Raw genomic sequence first — 15803 nt, forward strand, 5'->3', positions numbered from 1 at the left:
AGCTGTCTGTCCGTCGATCCGTCCATTTTAACACGTTAACCGCGTCCGGCAACGGAACAGAAATTACTTTTGTGTAAATATAAAGATTGAAACGATCGCCGCGGGCGGCGGGTCCTGAGCTCCGGGCTTCCCCGGGTCCTAAAGTCCACTGACTCGGTTTGAAGGGTGCAAGAGCCGTCTGGCAAAATAAAACCCCGGTAAACGTGACCATGTGGTGGTGCAGAAAAAGAGGGGCGGATGATTTGGAAATTACTAAAGGAGGGGTAAACTGAATGCCGAGAATGCGAGGCAGAAGGTTTGTTTATTACGTGAAAATATTGAATCTATCGTTGAGTCTTGAAGCCGTGGGGAGCCGTGCGAAGATGTAACACATTTCTATGTTCGTGAACCTCACTGACCAGCAGCTCAACGTACGATATTGATCGAGCACCAATGGAACTAAAGCAATCTTGAAACTGATTGAAGGTAGACACAAAATGCTGGAGTAACTCAGCGGGTGACGCAGCATCTATGGAGAGAAGGAATGGGCGACGTTTCGGGACGAGACCCATAGAAGGATCTCGACACAAAACGCCACCCATCCCTTCTCTCCATAGATGCTGCCTCACCCGCTAAATGTCTCCATCATTTTGTGTCTACCTTCGATTTTATCCGGCATCTGCAGTTCTTTCTTACATCTGAAACTGATTGGTTTGTTGGAACGTTCATTCTTATCGGTTCCCTCGTATGTATTGGTTATTGATTAATAATGGGTGAAATGTAATATTGGCATGACTGAGATATTTGCAATCGTCTTCAGTCAGGACTGTCAGGTGTTGCATCCCAGCATGTATCGCCTCAAGACTTGAATTCAGTTCTTTGGTCCATGTTAGGGCCAAGTCTCAAGACGATTTTTTATCCCTTCAGTTTTAAGACCAACCATGTTCAGGTAGCCCCGGCATCCCCCCTGTCTCTCTACCCCCCTCCCTCCCCCAACCAATAGCTTGTTTCCTTTTATCATCTGTACTTTTTTACCATATATTTTATTCATTGTTCTTTATCTCTCCACATCATCGTCTATATCTCTCGTTTCCCTTATCCCTAAACAGTCTGTAGATGGGTCACGACCCGAAACGTCAACCATTCATTCTCTCCAGAGATGCTGCCTGACCCGCTGAGTTACTCCAGCCAATTTGTCTGTCTTCGGTTTAAACCAGCATCTGCAATTCCTTCCTACACATCTTCATTGTTCATTCACATAAAGGCCAGCGGTATGAATATTGATTTCTGTAATTACAAGTAACCCTTGCATTCCCTCTCTCTCTCCATTCTTCCTCCACCATAGACGTCTTGTTAGTTTCACTGTTTGTATCCCTTCATTATCACATCTTCCACGGCCAATAATGGACCATTGTGGGCTCCACCTTTCTTGACTCATCGGTGCCGGCTGTGATTTGTTCTGTACGTCTAGTTTCCCACTCAACTGACTCCATTCTGAAGAAATCACAGTCTAATTCCACTTGCGGGCCCAGTCCAGAACAAGGGAGACCTGATCGTTTGTTGGAGCCTCAAGTACAGGACCTGAGTACTTAACTACAAGGTTACAGAGTCGTACGTAGTACTAAATAACATTGATTACAGGGGTGAAGCCAGCGAGCTTTGTCAAACAAAGGATGTGTAGTCTGAAGAAGGGTTTCGGCCCGAAACGTCGCCTATTTCCTTCGCTCCATAGATGCTGCTGCACCCGCTGAGTTTCCCCAGCAATTGTGTGTACCCTGTGGAAATCAGAACCGCTTTCACTGGAAGGTGAAACCCTTTCCACCCTGTGAGGTGTACATTCCAGATCTGGTTATCTGCCACCTCGCAACGTAATGCTCTTTCAAAATCCCCCAGTTTTATGACAAAATGTTACATTGAGCCGTTCTCAATCCATATTTCACCATTGTTTCCATTTGTTCCCAGACTGTCAGCGATTCGTTAGACATTCGTTTTAGGTTTAGTTTTAGAAATATGCTTTGGAAACAGGCCGCGAGTCCGCGCCGACCAGCGATCCCCGCACATTAACACGATCCCACACACACACACAATTTACACTTAAACCATGCCAATTAACGTACAAAACTGCACGTCTTTGGAGTGTGGGAGAAAACCGAAGATCTCGGAGAAAACCCACGAGGGGTCGCGGGGAGAACGTGCAAACTGAAGGAGGGTATGTCTGAAGAAGGGTTTCCGCCCGAAACGTCACCTATTTCCTTCGCTCCGTAGCTGCTGCTGCACCCGCTGAGTTTCTCCAGCATTTTTGTGTACCTTCGATTTTCCAGCATCTGCAGTTCCTTCTTGAGAACGTTCAAACTCCGTACAGCCAAGCACCCGTGGTCGGGATCGAACCCGTGTCTCCGGCGCTGGAAAGGCAGCAACTCTACCGCTGCGCCACCGTGCAGCCCACATTATTTGTGTTTCCGTCATGATCCGGCACGTTTAATATCTAATCAGATCCCCACCCTTGAGTAATTCGCTGGAAGTAACCTGATCTCCCGGTTGCTAAACACTTAAATTCCCATTCTCACACTGATGTTCCTGTCCTCGACCTCCTCCATTGTCAGAGTGTGGGGAAATGCAAATTGGAGGAACGGCATCTCATATTTCACTAGAGCAGCTTACAGCCCAGTGCTGTGAATATTGAAGAAGGATCTAGACCCGAAACGTCACCCATTCCTTCTCTCCAGATTTATAGCCTGTCCCGCTGAGTTACTCCAGCATTTTGTGTCTGTCTTCGGTTTAAACCAGCATCTGCAGTTGCTTCCTCCGCGGGGTGTTTCATCCTCACGCTGAGCGTTCGTTCCCCGAGTGGTGCTGCGAGTCTAGTGCCGAACACCCGCGATACTGCAGGAGTTCAGCAGCACTGCGGAAGTGAAACTGCCACGAATCAACATGGCTTCAAAACAACAGCTTGAGAGATTAAGGGAAGATCTAATTTGTCCCATCTGTTTAGACTTATTCCCCGATCCGGTGTCACCAGACTGCGGCCACAACTCCTGCCGCTCCTGTATCACGCAGTTATGGGAACATGAAGATAGAAACTCCTGTCCGGAATGTAGAGAGGTATTTGCAGAGCGCACCCTCAGGGTTAGTCGGGCCTTGGCGAGTCTGGCTGAGAAAGCTCGAACACTGAACCTGAATCTCAAAGAGAAGGAAAGTAAACTTCACTGCGAGAAACATCAGGAGCAACTGAAGCTGTTTTGTGAAACGGACAAGAAACTGATCTGTGTGCTTTGTTCAGCTGGGCGGGAACACAAGTCTCACAGCTTCAATTGGGGAAGTCCAGAACTAGGGGTCACAGTTTAAGGATAAGAGGGAAGACTTTTAGGACCGAGATGAGGAAATCATTTTTTACACAGAGAGTGGTGAATCTGTGGAATTCTCTGCCACAGAAGGTAGCTGAGGCCAGTTCATTGGCTATATTTAAGAGGGAGTTAGATGTGGCCCTTGTGGCTAAAGGGATCAGGGGGTATGGAGAGAAGGCAGGGATGTGATACTGAGTTGGATGATCAGCCATGATCATATTGAATGGCGGTGCAGGCTCGAAGGGCCGAATGGCCTACTCCTGCACCTATTTTCTATGTTTCTATGCCGGTAGACGAAGCTGTTGAAATCTACAAGGTAAAATAAATCGGATTGTGATCACTTCCCAGTTTCATGACAATGTTTACAATACAATACAATACAATTCAATTTATTGTCATTTGGGCCCCTTGAGGTCCAAACGAAATGCCGTTTCTGCAGCCATACATTACAAACAAATAGACCCAAGACACAACATAATTTACATAAACATCCATCACATTGCTGTGATGGAAGGCCAAAAAAACTTCTCTCTCCACTGCACTCTCGCCCCCCCCCCCCCCCCCCCCCCCCATGTCAGAGTCAAAGTCAAAGCCCCCGGCGGGCGATGGCGATTGTCCCGTGGCCATTAAAGCCACGCCGGGTGATGCAAGGTCGCACACCGGGTCTTGGTGTTAGAGTCCCCGGCGTGCGCTCGCAGAGACCCGCCGCCATTCCAAGCCGCGCGGGGCGGTGCTGTAAGGCCCCGCTCCAGGAGCTCTTCAACCCCGCAACTCGGGCGGGAGAAGTCGCCGCTGCGGAAGCCCCGAAAAGCGGACTCCCTCCAGGGACCCGCGGGCTCCCGGTGTCACTGTCCGCCAAACCCGCAGTTGCAGCCACCGAAACTCCGGGGGTCGGGCCGCAGCAGCGTCCACCACAGCTCCACCCGCTCTGGACTCGGCCAGCTCCGCGACGGTGAGGTGAGTAGTCGGCACCAGAGCGCCCGGTCTTCCTGTTGGAGGCCGCTCCTCGTTGCAGCCCCAACGACAACGGAGACCCGACAAAGAAAAGGTCGGGTCTCCCGTGCAGGGAGAGATTTAAAAGTTACCCCCAACCCCCCCCCACACACATACCCCAACAAAAATAACAAAAACTACATAAAAACATAGACATAAAATAATAAAAACGCAGACGGACTGCAGAGGCCGCTGCAGACGAGAGTCGCGCCGCCTACCGGGCGGCGGTGTTTGTATCTGATTCTAAATTTTTTTCCCAATTCCAATCTAAGGCTGAGATCAAATCTTCCTTAGAATCTCTCACTCAAAATAAATTGGCGTTGGAACAAATGGAACAGCAACAGAAGGAGAAGTTTTGTGGAAATCTGGTAAGGTCTCCTCCTTCCAGAGTCGAAATCTTTTTCTTTTTCTTTTTTAATATTTTTATTAGAAGTACAGTAAAGTACAGTAATACACATCACATATATCTTAATACATTTGTTGTACCACTTCATTTTTTGAGCTTTAAGAAAGATAGAAATAAAAGAAGGAAAGGAAAAAAGAGTCATGAAGGTGCAGGAAAGTGTTGGGAAAAGAAAGCCCCTTAGAAAAGAAGTTAGAGAAGGAAGTAAAGAAAGGAAATAGACCCTAGAAAAGAAAGGGGAAAACAAGATAAACAATCGCTCTATTATAACACAAAACTCCGCAAACAAGAGTATACCAACCGTATGTTTTACCCCCCCCCGTTACCAGATCCTGGCACCATTTATTTTTTTAATTACTATTGCACCTTATGCTTGTAGTAGTTCCATAAATGCAGACCACGTCTTTTGGAAGTGGTCTGCTTTGCCTGCTAGGAGGAGTCTCATCTCTTCCAGGTTTCGAACATGTTTGACATTGACATTTTTATTGTTGGTATAGGAGCATTTTTCCAGAATTTGAGTATAAGCTTTTTTCCCATTATTAGCCCGTAATTAAGTAGGTTCTTTTGAAACACGTTTGGTTCGGGGTTACCTTCCGTTATTCCAAAAATAATCCATTCTGCTTTTGATACAAGTTTTATTTTAAATAATTTGTGAAGATTTCAAATATTTTGTTGCAGATTTTTTGGATTTTTATACAAAAAACAAAAGAGTGCGCTATGGTAGCTTCTTGAGACTTACATTTATCACAAATGGGTGAGACATTGGGGAAAAGTTTATTTATTTTGGTTTTTGAATAGAGTCGAAATCTAGAACAGATTTATTATCCGTATTGCATTGTAATAATATCTGTCTTTCCTTTGCCAGGAACAGTCACAGTATCTGCAGTCCCACATCAGGTCCCTGTTTGCTGAACTGCACCAGATTCTCTTCCATAGAGAACAACGCCTACTTAAATATCTCAGCGATGAGAAAGAGATGATTCTAAATACAATGGAGAAAAATATTCAAGAGATTCAAGAAGTGAAAAGCTTTTTTTTGTTAGATTAAATTAAATATTTATCCTAATCCCAAAACAAACCTGCATGGAAACATGACTGTCAAATTGTCAGTGGGCGACGTCAGGTCCATGAACACAACACAACCTAAACTCACTTCATGAGGGAACCACACATCCTGTACATATTCACACTTCATAAACTTCACACATGAATTCAAATCCCAGGGCAGCAGTGAAGCAACTTCAATCCAATCAATTAATTCACTGGGTATCAAAAGTTCATAAGGTCGTAGGGGATAGGAGCAGAATTAGGCCATTCGGCCCATCAGGTCTACTCCATTATTCAATCATGGCTGATCTACAGTATCTCTCCCTGCGAACCCCATTCTGCTGCCTTTTCCCCATAACCCCTGACATCCATCCTAATCAAGGATCTCTATCTCTGCCTCAAAAAATGTCCATTGACTTGGCCTCTAGTGCCTTCTGTGGTAAAAATGTCCACAGATTTAACTAAATAAATTCCTCCTCATCTACTTCCTAAAGAAACGCCCTTTCCACGTCTCTCCCACGTGGAAACATCCTTTCCACATCCATTCTATCCACGCCGTTCACTATTCGGGAAGTTTTAATGAGGTCCCCCCTTATTCCTCTAAACTCCAGCGAGTACAGGCCCAGTACCGTCAAATATTCATGCCATTGGGTTAACTGTTATTATCATAACAATGCACTGATGTTACCAGCAATGTAAATCTGTGCCCTACACCCACTCAATGGTACTTTATATGTCACATGTGCAACTGTACAGTGAAATTATTTTTGCATATTTACTCATGCAGCCGCCGCCATGTTTTAGCGACATTTCCAAAGTCTGGTCCGCCCGCACGCGCTGTTTACTGGAGCTGTTCCCAATCCAGGCAAATCCCAGGCTCCTGCAGTGCCTTCCTCTGTCACCTTCAACCAGATTGGCCCATGAACTGACATCCCTCTCATTGCCCGGACATCTTTAGGGTCCCTGGGCACTTCCTGCAGCCAACCTTGAAGGTGTTGGAGGCATTACTCCAGGTCTCCCTCCTACAGGCCCTTGCTCCACGCGTCCGACGTCTCCAGCGACTCACTCCCCCAACCCCCCCCCCCCCCCCCCCCCCCCCCCCTCCTCCTCTTTATCCTTTCCTCTCCCTCCCCGGGCCAGCATGGAGCCTTAGGCCTATAGTCTCGTTGCTGGTTGACTCTGATCTGCCCTTTGTGAGCCTCACAGTAATCGTGAAACCGCAACAGGGAGGCAGTGCATTAAGACTTGGAAGGCCATAATTAGTGTGTAGAAAGGAACTGCAGATGCTGGTTTATAGCGAAGGTATACACAAAGTGCTGGAGTAACTCAGCGAGTCGGGCTGCACTGAGTCTAAAGAAGGGTCCCGAACTGAAACCTCACTCATCCATTTGCTCCAGAGATGCTGCCTGTACTTTGTACTTATCATCATGCACTAATTAGTATTGACTACGCACCAAATTCAGTAAGTATCACTATTCAGTAAAATGCCCAGCCCTGTCTTCCTTGAAAAGTTCCCTCACAGATGTGTTCAAGGAGGATTTCGGGTAAAGCCGCCGCGAGTACACTCTGCAATTTAGAAGGATGAGAGGGTTTCTTATTGAAACATATAAGATTATTAAGGATTTGGACACGCTAGAGGCAGGAAACATGTTCCCGAAGTTGGGGAAGTCCGGAACCAGGGGCCACAGTTTAAGAATAAGAGGTAAGCCATTTAGAATGGAGATAAGGAAACACTTTTTCCCCAGAGAGTTGTGAGTCTGTGGAATTCTTTGCGTCAGAGGGCAGTGGAGGCCGGTTCTCTGGAAACTTTCAAGAAATAGCTAGAAAGGACTTTTGAAGGTTGCTGAGTCAGGGGATATGGGGTGACGGCAGGAAAGGGGTACTGATTGTGGATGATCAGCCATGATCACATTGAATGGTGGTGCTGGCTCGAAGGGCCGCATGGCCTACTCCTGCACCTATTGACTATTGAGATGTCCACCCTTGCTTTCCACTCTAACCTGGAATCCAAACTGAAAAAGTGTCCAGACCCAAAGTGCCATCTGGCTATTCCCTCCTCACACGCTGCCTGACACGCTGAGTTCCTCCAATACTATGTTTTATGCTTAACATTACAACCCTACCATGTCACGGATCCCCGGGACATAACACTTATACACCATTTATAGACACTAAAAGCTGGAATAACTCAGCAGGAGAGGCACTATCTCTGGAGAGAAGGGATGGGTGACGTTTTGGGTCGAAACCATTCTTCAGTCTGAGAGATGCTGCCTGTCCTGCTGAGTTACTCCAACTTTTTTTGTCTATCTTCGGTTTAAACCAGCATCTGCAGTTCCTTCCTATATATACCATTTATTATCTCCACCCAGTTTCCAGCAACCGTGTTTAACAAACATGGGTGTAATTTCTCGTGTATGCTCAGCAAATATTTGTTCAGCATAGAATTACATCTCTCTGCACTGTTAACCCACCAACCTGCTACGTACATTTCACAATGCACAGAGACGCAGAGCAACCCCACAAATCTCCACGTACATGTGATAATCATCTGCCCAGTTAGCATTACTCTAAGTTATAAAAGTGAGAATGCCACACAGACAAATCCCCCAGATCCTCAATGTCGTGGAGTGCTGGAGTATTGCAGTACAGGAACTCACTGATGCTAAGCCAGTCCCATTTGCCCGGGTTAGGCCCCATATCCTGTTAAACCTTTCCTGTCCATGTACCCTGTCCAAAGAGAGTTCCTGTCCACGTACCCTGTACAGACTTGTAAGTCTGTGGAATTCTCTGCCACAGAGGGCGGTGGAGGCTGGTTCTCTGGATACTTTCAAGAGAGAGCTAGATAGGGCTCTTGAAGATAGCGCAGGCAGGGGATATGGGGATAAGGCAGGAACGGGATACTGATTGGGGATGATCAGCCATGATCACATTGAATGGCTCGAAGGGCCGAATGGCCTACTCCTGCACCTGTTGTCTATTGTCTAAATATAATTGAAAATGTGTTATTGTACCTGTCTTATCCAATGGCTGATTCCATATACCGGTTAGACACACAAAGTACTGGAATAACTCGGCAGGTCAGGCAGCATCTCTGGCGAAAAAGCATGGGTGACTGCTGGGCAGTTCTTCAGTCTGCCGTTCCATACATCTTTATGTGAAGACCTTGCCCCTGTGATCCATTTAAATCTTCCTTCTCTCACCTTAATTGCCCTCCGGCCATTGATTCCCGTTATCTGGGGAAACTTCTACGGCATTAATTCTATCATTTGCCTCGTGGTTTTGCATGCATCGACAATACGTGAATTGTGTGTGTGTGTGTGTGTGTGTATATATGTGTGTGTGTGTGTGCGTGTATGCATATGTGTGTGTGTGTGTGCGTGTGCATGTGTGTGTGTGTGCGTGGATGTGTGTGTGTGTGTATATGTGTGTGTGCGTGTGTGCATATGTGTGTGTGCATGTGCGTGTGCATGTGTGTGTGTGTGCGTAGATGTGTGTGTGTGTGTGCGTGTGTGTGTGCGTATGTGTGGGCGTGTGTGTGTGGCCACTGTCTCCTACATTCCTTCATCCCTTCCCACCCACTGAGGTTCTCTGTCTCTCTCCGTTCACCCGCAGACTCTGTGACCTTGGACTTGGAAACAGCGTGTTCGAAACACGAGGTGTCCGAGGATCGGAAGAGCGTGAGGTGGACCGGGACAGAGAGGAGTCTCCCTGACAACGGCAAGCGGTTTACAATCTGGCCTTGTGTGCTGGGGCCGGAGGGATTCACCTCGGGGAGACATTACTGGGAGGTGGAGGTGATGGAGAACTGGGGCTGGTGTCTGGGAGTCGCCGCTGAGTCTCTAGTCAGGGAGAGAGACATCAACCTGAGGCAGGTGACTGGGCTCTAGTCCGTGGAGCAAGTTGGTGACGAGTTTCGTGTGAACTCCTCTCGGAAAACCCGTTTCCTCACCGATCCCATCCCAGAGTGGCTGGGAGTTTATCTCAGTTACGAGGCAGGGATAGTCTCATTTTACAGCGCGGAAACCAAGTCCCATCTCCACACCTTCAGTGGGAATAGGTTCACCGGGAAACTTTACCTTTTCTTCGGAACATGGGATGGAAACCAGTGTCTGAGAATCTGCTCCGGTTCCACTCTGGATCTGTAAATGTCTTTGGTCCCGGGTCCAAATGCAGGAACAACTTCTATTTCAAGGTTCCTTGTCACCTTAATAATTAAATTTTTTTGGGGGGTCAATTATGGGGCAGAAACCCCATTAACAACAGACCAACGCGAAACAAGTTACATTTAACCACCAAATAATTAATTGTAAAGCCACAAGGACCTTGGAAATAGAACAGCATCTTCCCCACCACCGATGTCAGGCTAACTGGTCTATAATTCTCTGTTTTCTCTCTCCCGCCTTTCTTAAAAAGTGGGATAACATTTGCAATACTCTAATCCATGGGAACGGATGCTGAATCTATAGAATATTGGAAAATGGTCACCAATGCGTCCACGATTTCTAGAGCCACTTCCTTAAGTACCCTGGGATGCAGACCATCAGGCCCTGGGGATTTATCAGCCTTCAGTCACATCAGTCGACCCAACACCATTTCCTGCCTAATGTGGATTTCCTTCAGTTCCTGACACACCAGATCCTCTGCCCACTAGTACATCAGGAAGATTGTTGGTGTCCTGCTTAGTGAAGATGGATCCAAAGTACCTATTCAACTCATCTGACATTTCCTTGTTCACCATAATAAATTCACCTTTTTCAGTCAAGGGTCCAACTTTGGTGTTAACTAATGTTTTCCTCTGCTATCCAAAATTTGCCGTTATTACTACTTTAATAATTGACTCCAGCATCTTCCCACCACCACTGTCAGACTAACTGGTCTATAATTCCCCGTCATCCCTACAACCTGAAATAGTAACATTTGCAGCTATGATAGTAACAGCCATACCTCCCACTCAGGTCGGCATGGAAAGACTGTTCTCCGCACTGAAAATAATTAAATCAGATTTAAGGGCTTCAATGAAAGAGGATCTGGTAGAAGCAATTTTGTTCCGAAGAATGTTGAACAAATTCAAGGTACACTTTGGTAACTTTGGCAACTTTTCTTTCTCTTCACTTCCCTAAAGAAGCTTTTACTACCCTCCTTTATATTCTTGGCTAGCTTGCCTTCGTACCTCATCTTTTCTCCCCATTTTGCCTTTTTGGTTATCTTCTGTTGCTCTTTAAACATTACCCATTCCTCCTGCTTCCCGTTCATCTTTGTTTCGTTGTACTTCTTCTCCTTTTATTTTGTGCTGTCCAGGACATCCCTTGCTCCCCTTGGAACCTTTCTTCCTCCTAGGAATTAACTGATCCTGCACCTTCTGTATTATTCCCAGAAATACCTGCCATTGTTGTTCCACTGTCATCCCTGCTAGGGTATATTTTCAGTCAACTTTGGACAGCTCCTGGCTCCTCCCTCATGGCTCCATAGTCCCCTTTGTTCAACTGTAATACAGACACCTCGGATTTATCCTTCTCCCTCTCAAATTGTAGATTAAAACTTATCATATTAGTCTAGGACCCCCTGATGCAGTTTGGCCTAGTTCTGCCCTCCTCGGCCTACCGAGTCCCAGCCTACAGCCGTCCCAGGACTGTTTGAGACCAGTCCAGCGTGTTTGGTGGCTAGATTCAAATTGCACCCTTTATCCAGGCTACTGTTTGGGGGCCTGTAGATTACTCCCATTAGTCTTTTTACCCGTACAATTCCTCAGTCCTATCCATACTGACTCCACATCTCCCGATTCCATGTCATCCCTCGCAAGGGTCTGAATTTCATTCCTTACCAACAGAGCTACCCATCCCCTCTGCCCACCTGTCTGTCTTTTCAATAGGACGTATGGCCTTGACCATTCAGTTCCCAGCCCTGGCCCTCTTGCAGCCATGGCTCTGTAATTCCCACAACATCATACTTGACAATTTCTAACTGAGCCACAAGCTTGTCCACTTCATTTCTTATTATTTGTGCATTCATATATAATACTTTTCATCCATTACTCCTCTCACCTTTCACATCCATTCCTATTTCACTTGGCGTTACTCTCCTATCCCTTCCTGCCCCGTTAATTCTGGTGTATTTCTTCACTTTTCCTGTCCCGTCTTTGCCTTTAACTCCATCCTTGTACCCTTGCACCGCGGCCTCCCGGCGCGAGTTGGCGCTGCAGCTGGAGGACCAGAGAAGCTGCACTGCGGCCTCCCGCCGCCAGGTGGCGCTACAGCGGAGGACCAGAGGGTGCCCCTTGACCCCGCGGCTCCTGCACCACGTGGGGGACACAATAGAGCAGCTGCAGATGCTGCAAACCTGAGATAAAACCTCAAGGGGCCAGGCTACAAAATGCTGCAGTAACTCAGTGACACGGGCAGCATCTCTGGAGAGAAGGAATGGTCGAGGTCGAGGTCGAGACCAGTCCTCAGACTGAGAGTTGCAGGAGTGATATCGACGGTGATATCGATATCGACGGCCTTAACACTGAGCACTCAGGAGGTACAGTGCGCTCTGCGTAGGATCAATCCACGCAAGGCTGCAGGCCCGGATGGAGTACAGGGAAGGGTACTAAAGGACTGTGGTGTACAGCTGGCAGAGGTATTCACGAGAATCTTCAATCTGTCTCTTTCTCTAGCAACGGTCCCCAAGTGCCTGAAAACAGCCACCATAGTGCCGGTGCCGAAAAAGTCCAAAATCACCAACCTCAACGACTACCGGCCGGTTGCCCTGACTCCAATCCCTATGAGGTGCTTCGAAAGGCTGGTCCTCTCCCATATTAAATCCAGCATCCCTGCCTCACTGGACTCCCATCAATTTGCATACAGGGCAAATAGATCGACAGAGGATGCCATCTCTCTGGCCCTTCACACTGTCCTGACTCACCTGGACAGACAGGGCACGTACGTGAGGATGCTCTTCATTGACTATAGCTCTGCATTCAATACGGTCATCCCCACCAAGCTCACCACCAAACTCCACCAGCTAGGCCTCAGCTCGCCGATATGCGATTGGATCCTGAACTTTCTCACGGAGCGACCGCAGGCAGTGAGACTGGGCCCGCACCTGTCCTCCATCATCACCCTGAGCACGGCACACCACAGGACTGTGTACTAAGCCCAATGCTCTACTCCCTCTTCACTCACGACTGTGTCCCTGCATTCGACACCAACTCCATCGTGAAGTTTGCAGACGACACAACAGTGATTGGGCTGATCACCAACGGTGATGAAACAAACTACAGAGAGGAGGTGCACAACCTGGCGGACTGGTGCGCCAATAACAACTTGGCACTAAACACCTCCAACACCAAGGAGCTGATTATTGACTTCAGGAGGTCCCATACTGGAGAACACGCCCCAATCTCCATTTACGGGGAAAGTGTGGAGAGAGTGTCCAGCTTTAAGTTCCTGGGCACTCACATTTCAGAAGACCTCACATGGTCCACAAACACCGCTGCGCTGGTCAAGAAGGCACAGCAACGACTGTTCTTCCTGAGGACATTAAAAAAGACTGGTCTGCCCCAACAGCTGCTGACAACGTTCTACCGCTGCACCACAGAGAGCATACTAACGTATGGCATCTCTGTGTGGTATCTCAGCTGCACGGAGGCGGAGAGGAGAGCTCTTCAGCGCGTCGTCAACAGAGCGCAGCGGATCATCGGGACAGAGCTACCAGCCTTGGAGCGCATCTACCACACGCGGTGCCTCAGGAAGGCCCTCAGCATCCATAAGGACTCATCACACCCCTGTCACGGTCTGTTTCAACTACTTCCCTCCGGCAGACGTTACAAGGCCTTCTACGCCTGAACCTCCAGACTCAGGAACAGTTTTATCCCAAGAGCTATAGCGGCTCTGAACCGGCCCTAATGTGTGCCCCCCCCCCCACCCACCCCCTTTGGACAGTCTACCTCAGATGATCACGTCAATCAATTCAGCTTGCTTATTTATGTATTGTATTTATTTACCTTTCTTGTACATCAGTGGAGCTGCACACTAAATCTCGTTGCACTGACGTGCAATGACAATAAAAGATATTATTATTATATTATTATTATGTGGAGTTAAAAGCTTCTACATAGAAACATGGACAATAGGTGCAGGAGGAGGCCATTCGGCCCTTCAAGCCAGCACCGCCATTCAATATGATCACGGCTGATCTTCCACAATCAATACCCCATTCTTGCTTTCTCCTCATATTCCTTGAATCCGTTAGCCCCAAGAGCATAATCTAACTCTTGAAAACATCCTGTGAATTGGCCTCTACTGCTTTCTGTGGCGGAATATTCCACAGGTTCACAACTCTCTGGGTGAAAACATTTTTCCTCATCTCAGTCCTAATTTACCTACCTCTTATTTTTAAACTGAGGAACCTGGTTCTGATTACCCCAACATTGGGAACATGTCACCCATTCCATCTCCAGAAATACTGCCTGACCCGCTGAGTTACTCCAGCATTTTGTGCCTAATCTTTGATTATAAATTGTAAGCACAGGTTACACGGAGAAAACCTGTAGCCCTTAAAATGAAACAGAAGGATTCTAGTGATCCATTGAAGGTGTTCAACATCCTTGAGGAATTGGAATGAGCTGACAAAGACAAGATTTCCTCTGGTTACCAGAACAAGTTGACACGTGGAACTCGGGAAACCGATTAGCCATTAGATTTGGAGATTATCCAGGAGTTTACAGAATTATGTGGATTGTTATGCAGAATTATGTTTAATTAAAGTGAGAACCAGTCTTCAAGAACAAACCCCTGTTCACAATTAACTTCTACAGAAATTTAAAAGCTATTGAAACCAGTAATTGGGTGTGGTACCAAGATAGACTCAAAGCGCTGGAGTAACTCAGCGGGTCAGGCAGCATCTCTGGAGAAAATGGATAGGTGATGTTTCAGGTCGGGACCCTTCCTTGGACTGAGCTACTCCAGCACTTTGTGTCTATCTCTGGTATAAATCAGCATCTGACGTTCCTCCTTATTACAGACACAAAATGCTGGAATTATTCAGTGGGTCAGGCAGCATCTCAAAAGAAAAAGGATAGGTGACATTTTGGGTCGGGACTCTTCGTCACCTAATGGACTCCTTTTCACCCAGAGATGCTACTTGACCTACTGAGTTATTCCAGTACTTTGTGTCATATCTTTGTTATAAGCCAGCATCTGCAAGGTGACAAATTAACGTTTGTGCCAATCGACCCAAGTGATGAGGTCACTATAAACAACAAAGAAGAAATGGATGAGACAGACTGTTGGCGAGGCAGCCATTGCTGGCGCCACCCGGTGGATATGATATGTATAATAGTACATTGTAGATGAATGCAATTAAATCATATACAAGTACAACAGACTGATAGAAGAGAAATTATCAGTGTGCAGAATATATATTTTTTTCAGCAAGGTGGTGTAACAGTTGCAGAGAACTGTCTAATATCTAATGCTGAATGTTGAGTGGATCGGTACTATACCTGAGATGGACACAAAATGCTGGAGTAACTCAGCGGAACAGGCAGTAGCTCTGGAGAAAAGAAATAGGTGACGTTTCGGGTCGGGACCCTTCTTCAGTACTATACCCCAGTTTGAGGAAGAACTGTTTTAGCAATTGGTGTACAGTTATAAGAGAGAACCATAGTACCTATCCGGAATTAACTGTTTCTCAATACACTGATAAAAGTCAGAAGCTGTTATCCTTGCGACCCTGTGAAACTTCCTCGATTATTTCCTAAAGCTCCTTTCATTTTATTCATGTTTCCGGAGGACACCAAGTTACGCTCGAAGATTCCTCTTAAAACCAGGTTCAAAGCCGTGACATAATATAAATATCCGACTGTGTTCCCCTATCTTTGACGTATTTAAAAAAAAAGACCCACCCTTCACAAATTAATCTCCTCCCAACAGTATGCACCCCCTCCCATGGTATGGAGTTTTTGCATTTTTCATCTTGAAATTGTGCCATCTGGTGCATACTGTAGCAAGTCCTTTAACTTGCACTGGAATGCCTCAAATTCAAGAGCTTCAAAT

General features: G+C 46.8%; 2 protein-coding genes across 2 annotated transcripts in view; both read left to right on the forward strand.

Moving 5' to 3' along the window:
• The window catches only part of LOC116982168 (zinc finger protein 239-like), a 1102810-nt gene that overhangs the window by 525795 nt on the left and 561212 nt on the right, over window positions 1-15803 (forward strand). The window lies entirely within an intron of this gene.
• On the forward strand, window positions 2769-9653 carry LOC116982280 (E3 ubiquitin-protein ligase TRIM11-like). The gene is made up of 3 exons (XM_033035553.1): window positions 2769-3195; window positions 4589-4684; window positions 9345-9653. Exons 1-3 carry the CDS (start codon window positions 2911-2913, stop codon window positions 9651-9653), a joined length of 690 nt encoding a protein of 229 aa, XP_032891444.1. The 5' UTR covers window positions 2769-2910.

This window comes from Amblyraja radiata, chromosome 16, assembly GCF_010909765.2.
Source record: "Amblyraja radiata isolate CabotCenter1 chromosome 16, sAmbRad1.1.pri, whole genome shotgun sequence".
NCBI classification, from domain to species: domain Eukaryota; kingdom Metazoa; phylum Chordata; class Chondrichthyes; order Rajiformes; family Rajidae; genus Amblyraja; species Amblyraja radiata.